The sequence below is a fragment of the Colletes latitarsis genome, chromosome 10 (genome assembly GCF_051014445.1).
Source record: "Colletes latitarsis isolate SP2378_abdomen chromosome 10, iyColLati1, whole genome shotgun sequence".
NCBI lineage: Eukaryota > Metazoa > Arthropoda > Insecta > Hymenoptera > Colletidae > Colletes > Colletes latitarsis.
Genome location: NC_135143.1, coordinates 7,903,138 through 7,928,384, shown reverse-complemented (window position 1 = coordinate 7,928,384; position 25,247 = coordinate 7,903,138). Strand labels below are relative to the sequence as shown.

General features: G+C 34.4%; 2 protein-coding genes across 3 annotated transcripts in view; one reads left to right on the top strand and one right to left on the bottom strand.

Annotated features, from left to right (window-relative positions):
• LOC143347045 (hydroxylysine kinase) overlaps positions 1–25,247 on the bottom strand; it is a 414,097-nt gene that overhangs the window by 326,087 nt on the left and 62,763 nt on the right. The gene's annotated exons all lie outside the window — the stretch shown is intronic.
• Positions 1–25,247, top strand: part of Nolo (ADAMTS-like no long nerve cord) — a 581,281-nt gene that overhangs the window by 498,503 nt on the left and 57,531 nt on the right. For both annotated transcript variants that reach the window (XM_076775876.1, XM_076775875.1), the window contains exons 6-7: positions 8,396–8,537; positions 11,153–11,285. In XM_076775876.1, the coding sequence (XP_076631991.1) occupies positions 8,396–8,537; positions 11,153–11,285 (275 nt within the window). The remainder of the gene's footprint in view (positions 1–8,395; positions 8,538–11,152; positions 11,286–25,247) is intronic.

Here is a 25,247-nt window from a genome sequence, read left to right as displayed (position 1 = left end):
ATGAAAAATTAATTTTTTTCTCTATATACTCGTTAAACTGTGAACTCTACGTATTATTGGCCTTTCTCGATACATACCATTATCCTGATTATTTTTAATATTATACAATACGATTTATTTTTATAGTCTTACTATATGTGCCTCTAAATTGCCAATATTAAAAATGATATTTCTCGAAAAACGCCATTTGTGGTTGAATATTTTCCTAATCTTTGCAAAATGCCAACCGTTTTATCGTATATTCACAATAACTTGCACCGTGGGGCAATTCTCTAGTCAAAAACATACTATTAAAAATAAAAAGCAGCTAACCTCCTTGCACAACTGTCTTATTACAAATAAAATAAAGTTTAGTCGTTGGGGTATCAAAGTACCTCACAATACCAGTTAAAATTTAAATAAGTATATATTTTTTAAACAGCGTCTCTAATTTATTTTTTGGAAAATTAAAGGAAAAATCTATTAATATATTTTTAATTTTTCCTGAAAGGTCACGCTACCTAATAATCGAAATGTAAGATTAGAAAAATCATAATACACAATTTCTTATGCTCGTCATTTCTAAACATGTATAGTTCTTTAAAATATACAGTAGAACTCGGTTTGGTATAAGTTCAGTACGTGGTTAACTAACTCCACTTATCTGAACATGAATTTATTTGAACGAAAAATCAATAGATAGCGGGAAGAATTAGTACGCTCCTATTATATGAACGATCCAGTTATACGAATTGTCCCGACGGGTTTGAATGAATGGCGTTCCACCGTATTAATAAAATAATTATTTAATTTCATTCAACTCTCTGTCAGACGTATGAATACGTTACTGCTGAATTCGAAAGGATTAAGTGATATGCGCTTTTCATCTACCATTTCATGTTAAAATCTACTTCGTAAAATATTAAATCGAATCATTGTATTTTTCCTTCCAATCCTCTACCTTCAACTACTTAAAAAATAATCGAACCTATACAATTTAAGATAAGTTCCCTGTACACCATGATGTTTTCACCCAACGCTGTAGAGTTTATTTAATTTCAGCCATTTTCAGAGCAGACAAAAATTATTACGAACTTCAATCTCGTGTCGAACGTACGTTTCAATTATAGACCCCTCATATTTTACCCCAAATACGCTGGATTATTTTTGTTTTGAAAATGTCGTCGTATGAATCGCATTCATGTGTATTAATAGAGTAATATAATTTAATTCTACTCTCCTCTAAATGTACTATACATTCAGCCATCATTTATTGTCAACTCCTTAATCAAACCTTCATTAGACTGCGGATCTTTATGCAAATTTATACGTTTATTAATAGAGTTAATGAAATGAGAGCTTTGTAGAGGATTGTCTCAACCCCTAAATATAATAATTCGTGTTTCTTATATTTTTGCATATTAAGTGCATACTGTAGCTTTTTGAGAATAAAAATTTCTCATAAATGCATAAACATCCGCAGTCGAACCATTATACTTTCTTTTCTGAACCTTCTATTCTAATATTATAAAAGAAGTGGAATAAATGTTCCGTAATTAGAAATTTCCTAATCACTCTGTATATGTATACAGGGTGTTCGGCCACCCCTGGGAAAAATTTTAATGGAAGATTCTAGAGGCTAAAATAAGACGAAAATCAAGAATATCAATTTGTTGATGGAGGCTTCGTTAAAAAGTTATTAACGAGTAAAGTTCCACTTGTACTGAATTTTTTTCTCGAAAATGCGCAGGATTTCGAGTGTATGTCTAGTCACCAAAAATGATTGTAATTGAGGTCCGCAACCAAAAATAATTTTTCCAGAACGATTTGAAATTTTTGAATTTAATTGTTAATAACTTTTTAACGAAGGCTCCATCAACAAATTGATATTCTTGATTTTCGTCTTATTTTGGCCTCTAGAATCCCCCATTAAAATTTTTCCCAGGGGTGGCCGAACACCTTGTATATATTTCTATGAACTCTCCTAGTATGCTTATTGTTGTCTCCTTTCCAGTACATTTAATATAAATATCCTATTATATTTCCAACTAAAGCTGTGCAGCTTATTTAATCTCGACCATTTTCAGAGCAGACAAAAATTATTACAAACTTCACCCTCGAACGTATGCTTCTCATATTTTCCCCGAAATGACGTTCGAATCCTTCGTCGAAACTGTGCCGAAATAACGAATCCTCAGGATTATTTTTTTTGTTTCGGGAACGAGATTAAAGAGTCAAGCCGTAAAAAAGGGAGCAAAGGAAAACTACAAGCGTTGTTTCGACTCATTACTAAAATCGTATATCTCAGATTTATAATATAAATATCCTATGATATTTCCAACTAAAGCTGTGCAGCTTATTTAATCTCGACCATTTTCAGAGCAGACAAAAATTATTACAAATTTCACCCTCGAACGTACGCTTCTCATATTTTTCCCGAAATGACATTCGAATCCTTCGTCGAAACTGTTCCGAAATAACGAATCCACAGGATTATTTTTTTTGTTTCGGGAACGAGATTAAAGAGTCAAGCCGTAAAAAAGGGAGCAAAGGAAAACTACAAGCGTTGTTTCGACTCATTACTAAAATCGTATATCTCAGATTTAAACTCCATTCGAACTCCCTGCGGTGCACTCGAAGCGGGCCTTCTACACGCCTGCAACGGTTGCGCGGGTGTATCGGTGCATAAAACAAAGAAAAACGTCGCGAAACGAATCCGGCCTCGTGTAAAATTAAATCTCAATTCGTCCTTCCCGCCTCACGCTTTTCGTTCGATTTCTCGAGGCTTTACGAGCTACTTTTATCCCCGGAATTATTATGCTGTCAGTGGCTCCGTTAAATCATAGCTCGCACAGGTGAGTAAACTTCAAATCCCTTTTATACGTTTTTCTTCTCTGCTCGCTTTTTTCACTTTTTTCTTTTTCTCTTTTTTTTTTTATTTTTGGTCGAGAAGCATGATTCACCCAAGTTACTTCCCACGTAAATTCCGCAGACGGCGCGCGTTTCCAACTGTCGAAGAATTTTCACTGAAGTATAAACGTAGTTTCTAAACGCTGACGAAGAGTCGAACGTGTTCTCGATGTAAAAACGCGATGCGGCGATGCGCCTTCGCCAAAGCCAGACAGAAGATTGACACAATTTTTCGAAATATTCCCGCGCAAAGGCACGGGAATTTAATATTAACCGTTTCGAGTTCGCGAAGTACCGTTTCACGGATGTAAAATTTGAAGAAGGTACGTGGAGAACATCACTCCAATGTCTACCGGTAAAAGAAATAGTCGCCCGTAAACGAGCCAAGCGTAGGTAGACTGCGATTTTTTGTATTAAAAAAGATGACAGATATCTTAATCTATGAGTCTTCCTTGTTTAATTTAATTTTATAGACCTCGTATATTGCATTCGAATTTTAGAAAAGGACATATCTCAGTATACATATGCTACAGTAAAGAGCAAAACTGAACACACATACATTTTAACAAAAATAATTTTTTATCGAATATTTACACGTAGAATATAAAAGAAACAAAATACTTATTTACAATCTTCTGGTTTTTCAAAACAAATTTAACATTTGTGATATCATTATTGTTTCACTTTGTATAATTTTTTTTCGTGTAATCGGTTTTACAACGCATTAAAATTCTCAGGATTAGGAACTGTGAACATAGATTTTGTGAACAACTTGATCATTTTTCAATTAAAATTGGATTTATCAACGCGAGTAATTGGTAGACTGTTAGTCAGGGAGTTGCACATAAAATACGGAAAAAAATGCTATAATGAAGTCCCTGCATCTTTTGCAAGCCACCCAAAATTGTTGTCTTGCCAGAATAAGAGAAGATTGACAAGATACATTACTTCAGAAATTGCAACAACAGCATCAGTGGCTACAAAACTATTAGAAAGCGATGTTGGAAAGAAAATTAGTAAAAGAACAGTTGGAAGTGCCTTAAAGGAAGCTAGTTTTACAGCAATTGAGAAAAAAACTTAACACTAAAATTACCAAACTGTGAGAATGACTCATCCGTAATTTCTAATAAAAATTGTTACAAATTTACTCGACTGGATTTCTAAAACTTTACCGTAGTTTTCTATAAGAGAATGAATGAACATTTATTTTCATTCCATTATATATTTCTTCAAGTATCTATCTTTTTATTTTGTTTGGTGCAAATAAATACACTATAATTGTCGATAGTTTCTAGCGTTAAGTTGGGATGTGGAGCAATGAAAACAAGTAATTTTTTCCGACGAATCAAAAATCACATTCAAAAATAAAGTTAGAAAATAAATATGATGCTCCACAAACAACGATAACTGATTTGGGGCAGAGAGCAAGAACAATGGTATTCTATTACATCAGAATATTGCGAAAATGTAGTATTAAGTATGTATAAACGTATTGCAACAATTATCAAGGTTAAAGGTTTAAGGACGAAGTATTAAGTGTGCCAAAATCTAAAATGTTTACTAAAAATTAGTTGCTGTGCAACACCGACTATACAAAAAAAAAATTGTACAAAGTGAAATAATAATGACATCACAAATGTTAAATTTGTTTTGAAAAGCCAGAAGATTGTACATAATACTAAGTTTTTTATTTCTTTTGTATTTTACGTGAAAATATAGAATAAAAAATTATTTTTGTTGAAATGTCGTATGTGTGTTGAAAACAAATTTCGTTGAAAACAAACAAATAATTCCAAGGCTCGCGTACTTCGAGTGCCAAAGCGTCAAAGCGTTAAAGATTAATCAAGGGAAAGAAAAAAGGAGTGGGAGGCACTCGACCTCGCTGACGTAGAATCCGGATGTGGGCTACTACAGAACTCGTCGTCGTTCTGTACAAATTCAGAAGCCTCGTTGGGAGGATGGAAAAAGGCAGAAGGAGAAGCTGACGTCGATTCGTGACCTGGCTCGGACGGCAAACTGATTTGTCATTCAGGCTGCATGGAGGTTTGCTCCGAGGTCGGGGAGTACATTATTCATCCCTTATCCGGGCGAGAAGAGTGAACCAAACTGGTGGCAAAGGTGCCAAGCGAAGAGGGGACCCAGCAAAGAAGGATATGGATGGGACAAAGAGGGAGAAAGGGGAGGAATAGAGAGGAAAAACACGAGTCTAACGAGATCCTTGGAACGACCGACTGTCGTATAAAGATAATCCAAGATTTCGCGGAACGACGTCGATTCGGATAAATCTTTACACTGATCGTTTACTGATTGATGTCGCTATAAAATCACTTTGTAAAGTGGGACGAGATAACGCCCTCAAATCGTACCATGACTTCTCCTATTTGTTGTTCGAGAGTTTGCGGAGACCCCTTTTATCCCTAATCCTCTATCAGTATAATCGATGACTATAATTTCATGGTAATGTTTAAAGTATTGTATAATGTTTCTAAATATCTATTCGATTGTCTCGTTCGTGCCAATTGACATTTTTAAATTGACGAGGACTAAGTTTGTAAATTAGTAAGAAAGAAACAAAATTTGTCAAATTGTCCTTCATTGGAGTCTAAATATTTTTTCATTTTTTTCTGAAAAGCGAAGAATATTATTCTTTATATCTTTAAATAATGGTTTTATGATGTTATATTGATGCGTGTTATTGCGCGAACAATGATAAACTAACAACCAGTGATGGACTATCAAGGTAGAAAATCTGTGTTTACACTTTCTAATACCGAGAATCTTAATGCGATGCAAAACCGACTACACGAAGAAAAATTATACAAAATGAAATAATAACGATATCACAAATGTTAAATTTGGTTTGAGAAGCCAGAAGATTATAGATAATACTAATTGTAAGTATTTTGTTTCTTTTGTATTCTACGTGCAAATATTGAATACAAAATTATTTTTGTTAAAATGTCATATGTGTGTTCAGTTTTGCTCCTAAATACAGTTTGTATTTAGAAAAAGTTATACTTTTCTGTACATTGAAACTTATATTAATATATTATTCGTGTTTGTGTTTGGTTAGCTATATTATGTTATTTTAGAAGCTATAATTTGAACTGTGAAAAGTAAATATATTTAAATTTACGCAAATATGAAATTAAATATCCTGGATATAAATTCACCGCTGTGGTATCTAAATCCTTCAGAGGTTATAACAGAATTACATTTCTAAAGTTCTGAATTTATTTTATGATATGTAACAAACGGGTGGATCGTAATAATAACTGCGTACTTCGGCTCGAGCAATACGATTGAAGTTTACTGAAATATCTGCCAACAGTACGAGTTCGCCTAGCATTTGCAAACTGCTACAGGAAAATAATATGTTATTAACTGTCTATCCAAATTGGGGACGCATCGCGACCTTTGCCGTAGTACCTTTACTATAGTTTGAATGACAAGGAATTAAAAAAGCTCGATCGAAATGAGAAACATCACAAAACGAGGACAAAATTTTATCAAATGTTTAAATGTGATTCGGAGGTTAAATTTATGAAATAAAAGTATTTTCATTTTGTAAAAATCTTACTTTTCTTTGTAAAATGGTAACCAACACTAAACTTACGTGTTACAAGATCGTTTACAATGAAAGAAGTCATTGAAAATGCTATAAAATAATAGGTACACCATTGAAGTATCAAATATTTTTATTTTTCACATTATATTTTGAATAAATGTCGAGTTTATAGTTCGTATGGTATAGTAAATAATACTTTTAAATTAATACATTTATAGAACTTGCTATGTTATTTTTAATAACACAAATAAATACAATATTTGAATAAAATAAAGAAAAATTGAAATAGAACATAAGCAATGTACAAAGAAAAATATAAAAAACAATATCTAGTCTTTGTAGTGTATACATAAATAATATTTTCATATAGAATATTTTTTGCATACTTGTCTTTGGTATTCCTTGCATCAAATTTACACTAATTATCACTTTCGAAATATACAGGGTGTTTTAATGCGAGGTTATACAGACCAAAAGAAGACCAAAATCAAGAATATCAATTTCTTGACAGAGGCTTCATTAAAAAGTTATTAAAAAATTAAATTCAAAAATTTCAAATCGTTCTGGAAAAATTATTTTCGATTGCGGGGGTCAATTGCAATCATTTTTGGTGAATAGACATACCTCCGAAATCTCACTCACTTCCGAGAAAAAAATTCGAGTAGGTGTGAAATTTTTCGAGGAAAAAAAAAATTTCAAATCGACCTAAAAAAATTATTTTCAGGTGCAGGGGTCAATTAAAATCATTTTTGGTCATTTAACATACCCCCGAAATCCTACGCATTTTCGAGAAAAAAATTCCTTATCGAAAATATAATTTCTGGCCAGAAATGTCACTCCAAAATTTCATTTTAAAATGTCATAACTCCTGAACGGATTGGACGATTTTAATGTTTAAAAAAGCAAACTACGCGTATTTTGATGGAGTATATGTAGAAATTCAAAAAATATTCGAAAAGTTGATCCTTGACTCCGCAAAATGAGAAAAACCCCATAAAAATGGTTCAATTTTCAAACAGCCATAACTCTTACAAGAATGAATATATTTCAATGAAACTTTTTTCTGAAGTAGAGCCCGTAGGTACCTACAAAAAAAGTATTATACAACTTTTCTATAGAGCGTCAAACAAAATTATTAAAAATGAAAAATGAATTTTTAAGAAAAATCGACAAGGGGGGGTAGATGCCTAAATTTTTCGACGAAAAAAAAATTTTTCAAATCGTTCTAAAAAAATTATTTTTGGCTGCAGGGATCAATTATAATCATTTTTGAAAAATTCAGTACGACGGAACTATAAACATTAATAATTTTTTAACGAAGCCTCTATCAAAAAATTGGTATTCTAGATTTTCGTTCTATTTTAGCCGCTAGAATCTTCCATTACAATTTTTCCCAGGGTTGGCTGAACACCCTGTGCAACATCTACCTCGTTTCTAATTTTAAGCAACTATTACTTGTCTTTGAATTTTTCTTCCTGTAATACTAAAAAAAAACAAGAAACAATTTTTTCCAAATGCAAATTATTTACTGTATTATATTTAAATAGAAAGTATTTAACGTTTGTACGTGTTTCCTTTAATCCTTCTAAGTTGAATTAACAGAGAAAAATTAATTTTCTGAGGCAACGTGAATAATGGCGTCAGTAAAAGTACACTGAGAAAGTATCGATCAACATCAAACGTATATTTATAATTCAAGTAACGTATGCCTGTCATAGATTTATCAGTTTTACCATCGAAGGAAATTTTCAGTTTATGGTCCACCGAATTTGAACATGTTTTCTTCGATCGTTGCTGATAGGTACTCGATTTTTCTCTTAATTCAATGTGACGTGAGTAACGATGGCGGCAGGGGTATGTTAAAAGTGTCATTTGTACCGTCGAGGTGGAGGGGATGGGAACATTTTATTAATCGAGCGTACGGTATTTCTGTTTCAGAAGGTCGGCTGCGACTCACGAGTCGGAAGCAACAAGAACACGGACGCGTGCGGCGTGTGCGGTGGAAACGGATCGAGCTGCCAATCCCGGTACTCTTGGAGTTTGGAATCGATATCCGCCTGCTCGAAATCATGCGGCGGAGGTTAGTAGCGGTTACCAAGTTCATTTGGTTGAAGCGTTTGGTTCTGAAGGTGCGCGCGCGTTGCTAGTCCATTTACATCGGCACTGGGAGCAATGAATTCTAATGAACTTTGAGCCCGCGAATCGTTAAACGTTCCCCAGGCCCTTTCCCCGAAATTAATAACGACTACTTAGACCGGGTCGGTTTCCACCTATCGGGTTGTTGCACTTTGAGTCGAGATTGCTTTGCTCCTTGGAACCGAATACCACACAAATTCCCTTTCTGGTCTCTATTTGTTCTGCGAAGAAAATAGGGGAGACCCGAGTCAGAAAGTTGTGGACGATAGAACTTCTATCTTTCTGCCTTATACAAACCGTTACAAAATTATGTGAATACTCGATATTGTTATACATCGGGAATGGATGAAGCAATCGTGTTGAAATCTTCTATTTAGACATAGTATGCTATGTTTCGGAGTATTAATTAATCATTTTTAAATATTAATGGTATTAGACTAACAAGAGAGTTTGTATAACTAACAAGATTCTAATAATGTTTATATTTATTATCTATACTTTTCAACCAAATTACTGTCCTCAAAAGTAATTTTCAAGTTCATTAATATTGTAATGCTGCTATATTCTGACGAATGAGCCATAGATGTGATCTAAAGCTCATGTCATATGAACGAAAAATAGTGAGACAATCGATGGTCTTTCATTATACGAATCTACTCGGTTATAAGAACTGTTTGTTCCCCATTAGGTTCGTATAAATAGAGTTCTACTGTATTTTCTACCAACGACTACGTGTAGTTTACCACAGATAGCCCTTGCGTCACTAAAGAGCGCATGCGACACCTTCGTTCTACGGTTCCACTCCCGATCGAGCCGTTGTAGTGATAACACGTATGAATAAATATCATTACAATATTACGCTATACAGGGTGTTCGGCCACCCCCGGGAAAAATTTTAATGGGAGATTCTAGAGATCAAAATAAGATGAAAATCAAGAATACTAATTTGTTGATGGAGATTTCGTTAAAAAGTTATTAACGTTTAAAGTTCTGCCCGTAATGAATTTTTTTCTAGAAAGTGGGTAGGATTTTGAGGGTAGGTCTATTCGCCAAAAATTATTGTAATTGACCCCCGCAACTGAAAATAATTTTTTTAGAACGATTTGAAAAATTTTTTTTTCGTCGAAAAATTTAGGCACCTACCCCCTGTCGATTTTTCTTAAAAATTCGTTTTTGATTTTTAGTAATTTTGTTTGACGCCCTACAGAAAAGTTGTCTAATACTTTTTTGTAGGTACCCATGAACTCTACTTCAGAAAAAAGTTTCATTGAAATATATTCACAATTGTCGGAGTTATGGCTGTTTGAAAATTAGACCATTTTTATGGGGTTTTTCTCATTTTGCGGGCTCAAAGACCAACTTTCCGAATATTTTTGCGATTTGTACATATTCTCCATCAAAATACGCGTAGTTTGCTTTTTTAAACATTAAAATCGTCCAATCCGTTCAGGAGTTATGCCGTTTTAAAGATTCGCATGAAAATTCGGGCAGACATTTCTGGCCAGAAATTATATTTTCGGTAAGGAATTTTTTTCTCGAAAATGTGTAGGATTTCGGGGGTATGTGTAATGACCAAAAATGATTGTAATCAACCCCTACAATTGAAAATAATTTTTCCAAAACAATTTAAAAATTTTTTTTTTCGCTGAAAAATTTAGGCACCTACCCCCTGTCGATTTTTCTTAAAAATTCGTTTTCGATTTTTAGTTATTTTGTTTGACACCCTACAGAAACGTTGTATAATACTTTTTTATAGGTACCCATGAGCTCTAGTTCAAAGAACAATTTCATTGAAATATTTTCACTATTATAGGAGTTATGGTTGTTTGAAAATTGGACCACTTTTATGGGGTTTTTCTCATTTTGCGGGGACAAGGGCCAACTTTTCGAACATTTTTGGAATTTCTACATATTCCCCATCAAAATACGCGTAGTTTGCTTTTTTAAACATTAAAATCGTCCAATCCGTTCAGGAGTTATGACATTTTAAAGATTCGCACGAAATTTTGGAGTGACATTTCTGGCTAGAAATTAGATTTTCGGTAAGGAATTTTTTTCTCGAAAATGCGTAGGAATTCGGGGGTATGAGTAATGACAAAAAATGATTGTAATCGACTTTTGTAACCGAAAATAATTTTTTTTAGAACGATTTGAAAAATTTTTTTTTGCCAAAAAGTTTCAGCACCTATTCGAATTTTTTTCTCGAAAGTGGGTAGAATTTCAAGGATATGTCAATTCACCAAAAATGCTTATAATTGACCCCTGCAACCAAAAATAATTTTTCCAGAACTATTTGAAATTTTTTAATTTAATTTGTTAATAACTTTTTAGTGAAGCCTCAGTCAAGAAATTGATATTCTTGATTTTCGCTTTATTTTAGCCTCTAGAATCTCCCATTAAAATTTTTCCCAGGGGTGGCCGGACACCCTGTATAGATATATCATATGAAAGTAATCTCACAACAGAAGGAATCAAGGATACCCGAAGAATTAAAAAAGAGAAATCTCCACAGAAACATTAATCGTTATCACAAAGTGAACAGACGGCTTTTTCCATTAGGCTTCAAGTTGGCGATGGCTGTGTGCAAGAGCAACGGGCCAGACGAGAATGTGGTGGACGACAGCTATTGCGATCCGGACAGCAGACCGGAGAAGACCCGGATGCCGTGCAACACGCACCCCTGCACTGCAAAGTGAGTACTTTCTGACAAACGGAACTCCATCGGGTCTGCGTGCACATTATCCGCGTCAAAGAACGTTAAACTACTGGCGCTCGCGGCGCGGATTTTCCCATCGAACTCCGGCGGACAGCAGAGACGGGCAAGCTTTCATTCGAATAATAGGTTATGAATAAAATAACAATAATAGTAATAATAATATATCGTTATTTTATACAGAGTGCTCTATGCAACTTGTGCACCACTATAATTTCCAAAGTATGCGTTGTTCAAAAAAATTTTATATAAAAAAGTTACATGGTTCGAAGAGGTACATAATGTACGAGGGTGGTTCCAGAAGTACCCGATCTAACAAAAAAAACACAAGAAATTTGGGAACAAATATCTTCATTTTTCAACATAATCTCCTTTTAGCTGGGTACACTTTTCCCAGCGGTGTTCAATAGCTTCAATACCCTGTTTATAGTGAGAACCATCGAGCTCCTCAAAATAGCCATTAACCGCAGACTTCACCTCCTCATTATTGGAAAATCATGGTATACGCAAAATTGAAATTTATGAACGAATCTGGAATTGATACTCGTTAGTCGCGAATGAAATTTTCCCGACTCAGATGCGATCGCTCGTAGATTTTTTTCACGAATCACCGCTTGGCAAGAACTCGACTCCATCGAGAACGACGGTTATCCTAGTGATGGTGATTTCTATTCATTTGTCTGACGTCGTCGTGGAAAGAAGACGAGGTCTTACTTCCGACGACGTCAGCAGGCTTTTCACCATTATTTACCAGCGAAGAATGTTGAAAGTCGACGACCTGGATTTTGCACAATTGCGCTAAACCACATCGATCAAGTTTATATGTAACGATAGAAGTTTTTAGTTCATTACTAGTATTACCCTTACGTTATTTAGTGTTTTTTATGTACTACAGCCCCTGGCAATCGAATTAGGACCATTTGCAAAATTTTCAGTTTTATAACTACAACACATAAATAAGAGACTATTAACGGCTGCCCAAATTATTACTAAATACGTACACAATCATTAGATAAAAAAGATAGAAAAGCAAATTATTTTAGGTAGATTTTTTTTTATTTTTTAATATATTCTCCTTTTAGCTCTATACACTTTTCCAAGGGGCTCTCCAACTTTTTTAAGCCATCTAAAAAGTAAGAATTCGGAAGGTCCTCAAAATAGGTATCTGTTTGAGCGATGGCCTCCCCCTCGAGCCATTTTTTTAAGTTTGGAAATAAAAAGAGTCACTGGGGGCCAAACCCAATGGATGTTGTAATAATTCGAGCTGTAATTTCATGAATTTGACCGTCGAAACTGCACAGGTGTGCACCCGTCAATTGTCTTGATGCAAGAGAAAGTTTCTTGCTTCAATCGACAATAAAAATGAAACTATATGGTGGATATAACTGAGACTTTGACAACTGTCTAGTGAGTCATGATGCTTACCAAAAACAAACCATTTTCGATGCTACAAGTGCCAGCTCTTGGATTTTCTAAGGACTTATTGAACGATCCTCGTATCTCTACCTGAAGAAGATTCCATTAACGCTAAACCTACCGACACTTCATGTATACCCATTCCTACCATGATTGGTCAAATGACTAGTCTTTATTTTTCTCTTTTACGAGGCAACGTACTTTTAATTTTTGCATTATATGTATAGAAAGTTGTGTTTTGATGTTTATTCGTAAGGTATCCGTCTCTTTTATGTTAAAAAATTTTTTGATTTTCATCGGATAGAAGATAAACGCCCTTGAAGACGAATTTTGTTCCAAGTCGATACCTTAGTTAGTTCTAGAGAAAACAACTATTTAAGAAAAAGTGCTGGCTAGTGGTTACGCAAACATCCTGTATTTAAATTAATTTTCAATTAAATAAACGATTGATGGTCCAGTTTTATCGTACACTAGTCGTACGATCAGTAGGAATTGCTGAAACTCCTTGGGTATGTAGCGTCAAAGTAAATTTCAAAATAAACAAATTTTAAATCAGAATAAGCAAAAAAATCAGTAGTTAGTTCCAGGGAAAACAATTATCTACGAAAAAATGCCGGCTAGTAATTACGCAAACATCCTGTATACAAATTTAAATTAATTTTCAATTAAATAATCAATTTATAATCTAGTTTTATCGCACACAAGTCGTTTAATCGATAGAAATTGCTGAAACTTTTTTGTTCGCATAGTGTCAAAATGAATATAAAAATAAACATAGAAGATAGCAATAATTACAGTAGATGATATGATCGTTAGGTAGAGGATGAAATGCCCTTTAAAACGAGCGTTCGAACAAGTCGATAGCTTTATTAGTTCCGGAGATATAGCGATTTTAATTTCAAGTCGATGCGGTGGCTAGTTTCGGAGATAGGGTTTGTTTACGTTTTATGTTGCGCTCGCGCGAGTTCATTCATCCCCCGCGCGCGTAGATAGTAAACAGTGCGTAGTGAATTCTTGGAAATACTACGGGAAACTAGGTCACGACAGTCACGTACGCGGGCTAGGTCAGCACCACGCACGTGCGAGAAGGAGGTCCGACTCCACTAGACGAAGACAGAGATAGTCGAATTACAAAAATTACCTTTTACATAAATTACGATATCTCCGAAACGGAAAGTCGGATCGACAAAAACCAAAAACCATTTTGAAGGGGAGGCTTTGTCGCTTCTAACAGTGCCTCAATAATTAATAAAACACTAATAGTTTCGGAACTGCACGTGTCTAAAGTTTTATGATTTTTATTACGCATTAATAGGCCTTTCTGAGGCGCCGAGCGAGATCTTAGTCGAATTACAAAAATTACCTTTTACATAAATTACGATATCCCCGAAACGGAAAGTCGGATCGACAAAAACCAAAAACCATTTTGAAGGAGAGGCTTTGCCACTTCTAACAGTGCCTCAATAATTAATAAAACACTAATAATTTCGGAACTGCACGTGTCTAAAGTTTTATGATTTTTATTACGCATTAATAGGTCTTTCTGAGGCGCCGAGCGAGATCTTAGTCGAATTAAAAATATTACTGTAGGATTTAACGAAGAGAATATATTTGAGGAACAAATATACAAAGAATATAATTTTAATAAACGAATTAGGAACACACAAATTAGCAATTAACAATTAACAACACAAATTCAAATCACATTAATTGGCAACACAACTTATAATCACGTCTCTCTTTCACCATCACTCGTTTCCAACTCCTCGTTTTCTCGCTGTCCCTGGTTACCCATTCCTTCTCGAACAAAACACTTACAAACCTTTTGCACATAAATTAACATTTAACAAAACTACAGCGTGGCACAAATATTCAATACAAATCTCCTACATTACCTTTTACATAAATTACGATATCTTCGAAATGGAAAGTCGGATCGACAAAAACCAAAAACCATTTTAAAGGGGAAGATTTGCCGTTTCCAATGATGGCTCAGTTATGGATAGAACACTAGTAGTTTCGAAACTGTACGCATCTAAAGTTTTAGTACTTTTAATACGCGTTGTTAGCTATTCTAAGACAGTGAAAACTGTGGATTCTCTCCTTTTGTCTTTGCTATACATATATTTCCTATTTACATCGGAAGCTAACCAGAATTTGATACCAAATTTATTCCAGTTTTTTACAAAAATATTTAAATCGTTCAACCGGTCATTTGACCAGTCGCAATAGGTTTAGTGTTAAAGCAAAAATGTAACGTTATTTATTTTTCGTAGTTTCTATAGCATCAAAAAGAATTAACATTCGGATGTTCGGACTTAGTTGGAAGTTTGTTTAATCGTGAGATCGTCGAGATCGAGCGTGTTTCGGTTCCTCGAAGGAAACCCATCTTGCGTTCGACTCGCACGTACGCACAGGTACTCGGAGTTGGCCTGTTCTCCGCCATGGAAATCGGAATTCCCACTTTTGGGATTAACGCCGGCCAATCTTCTCTGGCCAATTTCCTCGCACGGCCGCGAACAAAGCAACCCAGTCCCGATTATTGTTGTACAAGGCGCTCTGTGTACACGGTGCCGTGTATGTGTGAGCGCGAGCGGTGCACGAAACCGCGTAGAAATGGATACGGTGGCCGTGTAGACTCGAAACGCTCGCTGGGAACGATGGGCCGGAGCTTTCAAGCGGACTGAACGGCCATTAGTCGGGAAAACGGAAGAGAAAGAGCAAAAGCCCGGCGGGCCTCTTTCTGAAAGAGACCTGGAAAAACAAGCCCGGTCCTTTTCTATAGAGATACAACCCGCTCCGCGCCGTGGAGAGCACCGATTGCGAACACTTTGGCAGCGACAATCGCTCGCTGAATATCGAAGAGGGTCGTACTTGGCACTTCCTGGAATGTCGGTGTACCGAAATTATTGAACACTGGAGGCATCGATCGCCTCGTAACAGCGGAACACGGGTTATGTTGTTTTTATCTCGTTTCCCTATCGAGTTTCTAGTATTCGGTTAGCTTTTTTCACCCGTTGCAACCCATGTTTTCAAGTTGGATGATTATTGTTAACGGCGGGGTAGTCATACTAGTCGTAGTTGATGCACCCTGGAACGACGATGTATCGAAACAAATTATCTTCCTTTGGTATTAACAGAAATATGCTCGCTTGGTTATCAAGCTACGAGGGTCGTCCAATAAGTCCTTAGAAAATCCAAGACCTGGCGCACGTAGCATCGAAAATGAGCATCGGAAATGGTTTGTTTTTGTAAGCACCATGACTCACTAGACAGCTGTCAAAATCTCAGTTATATCCACCACAATGTGATGTCAAGAAAATTTTTACTATTAGCAATAAAACTGTCTTTATCTGTAGGCTCCCCCAAGATTCGTGGAGCCGCGTTATTTAGTAATAGATAAGTCCAATATCTAATTACAAATACTTTAAATTTATTAACAAATATATGTACAGGTGTTAACGTTTCAGTGTTCTTGTGTAACTTGAAGTGTCAAATGTTCTTATGCAACTTGAAGTGTCAAATGTTGTTGTGTAACTTGAAGTGCCCTGATTGTAACTTGTAACGTGATTATACAGGGTGTTCGGCCACCCCCGGGAAAAATTGTAACGAGAGATTCTAAAGGCCAAAATAGGACGAAAATCAAGAATACCAATTTGTTGATAGAGGCTTCGTTAAAAAATTATGAATGTTTATAGTTCCGTCGTACTGAATTTTTTTCTAGAAAGTGGGTAGGATTTTGGGTGTATATCTATTAACCAAAAATGATTGTAATTGATCCCACTAGCTAAAAATAATTTTTCTAGAACGATTTGAAATTTTTCAATTTTCAGGGTAACCGACAGTTATGGTCAGACATTATATTTTCAGTAATAAATTTTTTTCTTGAAAATGCGTAGGATTTCAGGGGTATGTCTATTGACCACAAATGATTGCAATTGACCCCCGCAACCGAAAATAATTTTTTCAGAACGATTTGAAATTTTTTTTTGTTTCGTCAAAAAATTTAGGCACCTACACCCTGTCGATTTTTCTTAAAAATTCATTTTTGATTTTTAGTAATATTGTTTGACGCCCTACAGAAAAGTTGACTAATACTTTTTTGTAGGTACCCATGAGCTCTACTTCAAAAAAAAGTTTCATTGAAATATATTCACTATTGTAAGAGTTATGGCTGTTTGAAAATTGGACCATTTTTATGGGGTTTTTCTCATTTTGCGAGGTCAGGGACCAGCTTTTCGAATATTTTTGCGATTTGTACATATTCTCCATCAAAATACGCATAGTTTGCTTTTTTAAACATTAAAATCGTCCAATCCGTTCAGGAGTTATGACGTTTTAAAGATTCGCATGAAAATTCGGGCAGACATTTCTGGCCAGAAATTATATTTTCGGTAAGGAATTTTTTTCTCGGAAATGCGTAGGATTTCTTGGGTATGTCAATTGACCAAAAATGATTGTAATTGACCTCTGCAACCAAAAATAATTTTTTTATAACGGTTTGAAATTTTTTAATTTAATTTTTTAATAACTTTTTAACGAAGCCTCAGTCAAGAAATTGATATTCTCGAGTTTCGTTTTATTATTGCTTTTTATTATTGCTCTCAACCAAGTAGAAATGCAGGTCATACTTGGTGTTTTCTGGAATGTGAACATACCGAAATTAACTCTGTAGAGATCATGGTCGTAAAAATTCCTCCAGGGGGTCGCTTTGTATTTAAGAGACACAGTAATTTAAAATCTGTGCAGAAATGTTAATTTTTGCAAGATAGACAAATTTATGAAAATTGCTCAGCTTGATTAAAAATAAATAAAATTTATAATTCTTAACCTCCAAAATAACATACATCATAAATGACAACATGTTCAAATTGGATTTTTCATGTAAAACAAAATACTTACTTAAAACTTTTACTAATATTTATGTAATTGTATTATGTAATTTCTGTACATTCCTTTCGTAAAAACATTAAATCATTTAAATTAAATTACACGTCTCCAAATATACACGTCTAAAACAAAATTGTAGAATATATCAACGAAATAGTAATCTAATTTCACCGTAGGAATTTTATAATTTCTTAAATTATATTTAAAAAATTTTCAAATTACCACTTTAGATTCTCGACATCCTCTCGAGTAAAATTTTAAATTCATTAAAACCAAGAAAATCTCTCTGATAGTTGATCGACGTTTCCTTCTCCTTTATGCCACTTTTCCACTATTATTATTATATTAGAAATAATTAGAAAAATCTGTTCTTTTATCGTGACACTCCATCTTCTCCTGGATCCTCGTTAAATCCCGTCGGAAATACATGGAAAAGTGTATATCACGGAACGTTTTCTCCCTGTTCCGTATTAGCGGCGTGTTCCGCGATTTATTCCGCGCATTTTTCATTTTTTATCGCTAGGTCGATTCGCGTACCACCGAAAAAAAGGCAAAAGAGCTGCCGGAGGAAACGAGTGAGCACTGGCTGACTTTTGGACAAACAATTCGTCCGACGATATGACTCTTTTTCCGAGGGGATGGATTACGAGGACGTAAAGGCTGCTTCTTACGCTCGTTGCGATCAGAGTCGTCGTAAGAAAACTCTGCGGAACGATGTGCTGGCCATAAAGTAGAAGTCACGGAGAGATCGGACGGGGAAAGGTATATCACCGGTTCTTCCGAGGCATCGTGCTCCTGAAAAAGTTATTTAACGGAATTCCTCGACTTTTACTGTTTCCCGAAATGCGAATTCATGGCTCTAGAACAACTCCCTGTTCCACTCGATGATACTTGTTGTAACATTCCGACTGGAAATTACGACTGGTTGCAGCCAAGAACCAGGACAGTTTATCTCCCACGCCCGCGGAATATGGTTTTGTTCTTCCTTCGATCCTCGCGCGGTACAGAAAATTCGCGGCAATTTACGGCGGATGAGGGATGATTTCCAACCCCGAAAATTCAAACAATCGTGAACTCTTACGTAGCTGCAAGGGGACAACTCTAATGATTTATTATTTCAGCAACGCGTGACGTTTCAAATCTAACGCAGACTGAAATCTGTATATTTACTTTTTCCTTGTGTTTTTAAAAACTATTTTGTCAGAAACAAACTCGTTTTATAAAATATCAATACCTAAATGTACTGAAACACAATACAATTTAAATGAACAAAAAAGTGAACAAAATGAACTAAATTAGGTATTTCAAAGTATGAACCTGAAAATAAGTTTGTATAAATACTCAAATAACAGTATTTAGTTCGTAGAACTTATGTGCAATAATAAAAATAAGAGATTAAATTTTAACATTTACTTACAAAAATATTTAATCTATTTTATTAATCCTTTGCACTCCACTGGTATCGCTATGACAACAAACATAATACATACTATAGCAGGAATCAATTTTCATTTGCAATAACACAAATTGAATTTAGAAAATATATAAATAAATTTTAAATTATAGGTATTTATAATTTATTTTTTTTTTTTTAGAAGTCACATTATAAAATTGCATTTGCTAGTCGTTCATATTAGTAACGAATCTCGAAGTGCAAATATTTGTAGAATAAACGAATATTTGTGCAATACTAAAAAGGCAGTGTACAAAAATTAAAATTCACGTAAATTGGTATTTGGAAATTTATATAGAAATCTTACAAAAAAAGAAATAAATGAAGTTTTGTACTATATTGTACTTTTCTTTGAATCATTGTGTAAGTCAAAATGTATGGAAATGTTTGTAGTTAAAATTTCTAGTCCCCTACGAACAAATTTACAATTCAGTTGTTACTACTCGTGCATTTACTATAATTCTTTTAATAGCTCTTTTTTATATATTTTTTTGTATATCTTTTATAATCGAAGGATTTGGAAATTGATTAATTCCTTTAATAATTTTACACGATTCGAAAATTTCAAAATAATTTGGCCTAATGGCGAAATAATTTTCCATCAGAACTCCATGCAACATATCAAAATTTATGCAGCAGCATTTTCAAGAAAATAGGATAAATTGATCTGATATAAAAACTCGTCTAATTTTTGCTCCATAGAAATTTAAGGATCTGTTTGCAAGGCCAGGTGCAAGTTTTCAAGATCAGAAAATGTTAAAGATTCATGAAAATTGAAAGGAATGAAAAATTTCGATCGAATAAAAGATGAACATTTCAATTCGATTAGATTACGTGAAATTAATATTTGTTACTGTAGGAGATTTGTATTGAATATATTTGTGCCGCGCTATAGTTTTGTTGAATGTTAATTTATCTGCAAACGGGTTGAAAGTGTTTTGTTCGTGAAGGAATGGGTAATCAGGGACAGCGAGACAACAGGAAGAACGAAACTTGTATGATATTAATTTGTATAAAAAGATTGTGTGCTTCGTGTGTGTCAAATTCGTTTATACAAGGTGTTCGGCCACCCGTGGGAAAAATTTTAATGGAAGATTCCAGAGGACAAAATAAGACGAAAATCAAGAATACCAATTTGTTGATTGAGGCTTCGTTAAAAAGTTATTAAAATTTAAAGTTCCGCCAGTAGAACGGCAACTTGAGAACAGCTGCGTACGCGCGATAGTGGCTCTTATTCAGAAAACTGTAAGGTTGTCGATACGTCAGTGAGTAGAGTCTCTCATGCTGAGTGAGAACCACTATCACGCGCACGTAGCTGTTCTCAAGTTAGCGTTTTACTGGCGGAACTTTAAATTTTAATAACTTTTTAACGAAGCCTCAATCAACAAATTGGTATTCTTGATTTTCGTCTTATTTTGGCCTCTAGAATCTTCCATTAAAATTTTTCCCACAGGTGGCCGAACACCCTGCATAATTATATCATTTGTACATTTGTTCCAAATACAATTCTCTTCGTTAAATCCTACATGAGCGTACTGTGTTTTTAATAAAGAAACAATTGAAGGGTTAAGTTTGTCGCGTTTACGTTTAATAATAAACTTCGAAAGTGGTCGCAAAGTAATCGCTTGCTGCCCAATTATACACAGTGTTCGAGAAAAAAGCGTGTTTTCCCGATTTATAACGCGAATGTCGTCGTCGACTAAACCGTTCTCGATAAAACGTAACGATCGGGCGGTATAACGAGAAGGAAGGGGTATACGTCCGGAGGATATTTTTTCGAAGAAACAATCTTAGTTCTCCGAACGATACGGCCTGTTCTTTGTCGAGATAAAGGAAAGGGGGATAAAAAGCGACGATTTAAAGCTCGCTCCCGATGAGAATCGTTCGCCGGACGAGCAGACACTACGTCGGCGACGAAGTTCGGGCAAAAACTCGCCGCAAACCATTCTTACTGGATATACAGCCGCGCTGAAAACGCAGCACGTCGTTGAATCGTACAGAGGCGTGTGTATATAGGACCTGTTCCTTTGTGATCGAAATTATGGTTCGATGTCCACGAAAGTCTCGCCGATCAGCCTCGACGTTTATTTTCGGGGAATCCACGTGAGGTTTATTTATCTCGAAAATATCTTTCTATCGTTTGATCGACGCAGAACTTTCCTGACGAGTTTGTTCGCTTTTGATAATCCATTAATGAAAACAGTTAATTTAAATTTTGTTTCCAAAAATTTCAATGCTTCGTGTGGAGAAATTCCTATAGTAAATATACGATTTTTTACTAAACTCTTAATACTGTTTTATCAAAGATATCAAGATGCATCGACTATTGCAATGACTAACATTTGTTACGTTAACTTTACACGTCAGAATATGCCCCTCGCAAAACCACTCAAATTTATCTGAAACATTTTTTGCTACCCTTAATAAGAATGACGTGACTCTAGATGGCAATTTGTGGTGATTCACCCTGTATAAAGAGAATTTTGAAAATTACTCAAGGCTCCGCAAAAAGTAGAGAAATGTAAGAAAAGTAAGGAAGAGGGGAAATTTTAATCTGTTGCAATACATAGTGTTCAGTAAATGGGAAAAATGCCAGAAAATGATGGAATTTTTAAATAATCCTTTACTTTATAATATAAACTATGTTTAATATATAGAATATTTAATGAGTTTTTAATCCTTGTTCCAACTAATAAACAATCTCATTCGTTCATACTCATAAACTTAACATGCAAGAATGACTATCTGAAAATAATAGGAAGATCGAGACAGATACAATCGCTGAAAAATTAGCCATATAGAAGATGTTTCGATTTTGAACCATCCTGTTCCATGTTTAAGACAACAGGACATACTAAGAGAAAATTTATCGATAGTGAAACTTGCATCATTAGCAAAACAAAATTTAAATAGATATGAGATTGCTATTCGAGTAATGGGCCATGGCACAGTGATTTTTGATATTAATAAAACAGGTTGCACGTGATGTTAATTTCGAGTTAATGTTGACTCTAATTTCACGAGTTTCTACCGAAAAGTTATAATCAACGGTCGTTATGTTCCTCCATTCCCTCAAATTTAAAATCCCTAGGCTGAAACACAACGAAACAAACGAGAAGCAGACATTTTCATTCTACGAGGTAGAAATTTCCGTTATCAATTCGCATTCGTGCTTTTCAGAGCGTTGGAGAATTTCAAGAGAGGCGGAAAACAAATTTGTTTCTGTGTTCTCCCTGCTTTTTAGTATGTATCTTGTTGACATAGGTGCTCGCGTCACGTAATAACCCTACGTCGATCCAAAAAAATTACTGTTGACATTTTTTTTTATAATTAGAAGACAATAGTTATTTAATCGACGCGTAGAAAAGTTGTAACGAACACGTTCTAATCGTTCTTGTTTTCGTCGGTCACGTACTTATTTCTGAAGAATTTGTTCAATAAATCGTTCAGAATGCCTGTGAAAGATCTAACAAAAATAGAGAACTCATAAACCTCTGTTGCTGTAGAAGAGCAATTATGGAAAAAAAGTGATCTATTTTGAGTACTCGTATGAAAGATAAAAAAAATATGCACTGCTAGCAATTTTAAGTTTCTTTCTCTCAACAAATTTTTAAGCGTCACTAAAACATATGTATACATAAATCTTGTATATTTGATTACAAAAAGTGTTATAGATTATTTGCAAAAGATTCTCCAAGTAAGTTTAACACTAGGTTTACGGTACGCGTCAATTTGACGCATTCAGATTCTAAACTTAACGTTATAAGACTCATAAATATTATTTGTTAGCAATTTATGTTGAATTGAATTGATGTAATGATATGGATGTATCCTGTAATTAAAAGAAAACCTACATTTTAATGCAACTGTCAACGTAGCGAATTATAATAAAAATATGCGCAACGAGTGTCCGTAAACCTAGTGTTAAAAAACGCACTTGACTCTAGAAGATCTTCTTAAGTATTCCCATTTTTCGGGACGAAAAACTCGATTTTTTTTATTACATACTGGAAAAATTCAAGAGTTTACGAATATTTCGGTGGAATATTAAGATAAATATTCTGAAATTTTTTAAGTTACACAGATTCAGAAAACGCAGTATCGAGACGGTGATTAACTTCATGCAATGTTTGAAATACATTTTTCTATTAAATTATGTTCTTGGAGATGACGACACGGATTTATCAAGCATAGCTGAACCGATTAATTTGAAAGTTTGCAGATATTAAAAGGAAATGTGACTTACTATTATTATTATTTTGTTAAAGAATGAATATTACATTTTACATGACCAATTATCTACATTAAAAGCTTATTTTTATGTATAATATTCCCAAAGATGACCTAGAGATGGACTCGAAAAACGAGAACACATCTTCAAAAAGTTACGATAAGATGGGGATTTAAAAAATCCTTGAATTAGAACTATCCAAGTACTTGAAATTTAAACCAAAATAAAACTCATTTCTTCAAACCAAGTCAAGTATTTTATTACTCAAGCAGTTTGAATATTTGATCAATCTTGAGAAAATTCAATCTATTCAAATGTTTGGACAACTTGATTGTTTATACAAAATGTGATTTTCACCCTTGTTCCAAAATCATCTTATTCTAAACTCAAAGAAATTAAAAATTTTAAATCATTTTTTAACTTTTACTCACTTTCCAGCAAACAAATTATTCAAACATCAAACCTCCCCAAGTTATTTAAATAAAAAGATATTTTTTTAATTTCTAGAGTTATTTACTAAGTTTGTTTGAATAATCAAATTTATTTGGATGATCAAGTTTTTTTGAACAATCGAGATTGCTTAAACAATTAAGCTAAGCCTGATTCGATTTGTATTTTCAAGTGGCACTTGGACACCTCTACCTTCAATAAATTGAATGTAAAATTTTTATTAGTTATTCGTGAATAAAATTTAATAAAAGATGTTAATTTACAAAAAATTCCCCAAGAAAGTTTAAAAACACGCACTTCTCACTAGAATACGTTCACAGCGCGCGACAAAGACTTGGCAGACTGATGTATGAAAATTCCACAAAGTAGAAGTTCTCTATTATCGCCGACTCTTTAACGTTATTATATGCGTCCAAGGCGTGAAAACTTTGGTACTTCGATAACGCACGTATCCAAGAACTCCTACATTAACACCGCTCCAGCCAGAATCTCGAGTGGCTCAATTTACTCGAACTCTCGTTTAACTTTCTGCAAAAGGTAAGTCACGCGACTGATTCGCGACACATTTTCCTCTTTATCCGGTCGAATTTCCAGGGATGCTTTTCGAAACCTTTGAAACACAAATACTAGCTCGAATAATTAATTAGTATAGTTGTGGCTGGTACACGATGTGTACTGACTGAAGCGCCGAGCTGGTCAACCGAGATCGCCAGCTTTTCGAACAAGCAGAAGTCGATTCGTTTGCTGAACGAGTATACTCGAAACATGTTGGAAAACTTTCTTTGTGTTTTCATTGTTATCTATCGTTTACCTTGTCAATCTTCATTATGTTATTCAATTCTTAAATAAGCGCACAAGGAATTAGCAAATCGATGTTTTATGACCTGCTGTTCAATACAAATTATTGCCTTTTGGAATAGTATAAACAATAGTTATTTCTAACCACGAAAATTTTACTCGAGTTAAATCTAAGTATATGTGCCCTAAGGTTAAGAATAAGAATTATTACTTTGCCAAGTACGTGATATAATTGTTAAAAAGAATTGTAAAAATTATTGCATAATTTTACAATACATAGAATAACTGAAACCATGAATACCATAAGATTTTGTTCTATTATTATGTTTTAAAACACACAGAATTACGATCATTTTACTTTGAAAATATTTCTGCACGTTCCATAAACATCAATAACTATGTCTGTGGAATACGAACAAAGAAAGTTGTATTTTTTGCCAAAAAATGATCAAAGACTCAAAAATACTGTGTTTTACAGCAGAATATCCCCTTGAGGATCCTCGAGCTTGCCTTTCTCTATTGAATGACATTTTTCGATATAGTCTAGAAAAAATAGTAAGAACGAGAGAGTTGAACGCGTCTGAAAGTGAAAGATGGCCGCCGAATGCGCAGTAGGGTTCAAATAAAAACGTCGCCCGAAACGCTGCACGAAATAAGATTACTCCGCTACAATAGTCGTAATTGGAATATGAATAATTGAACA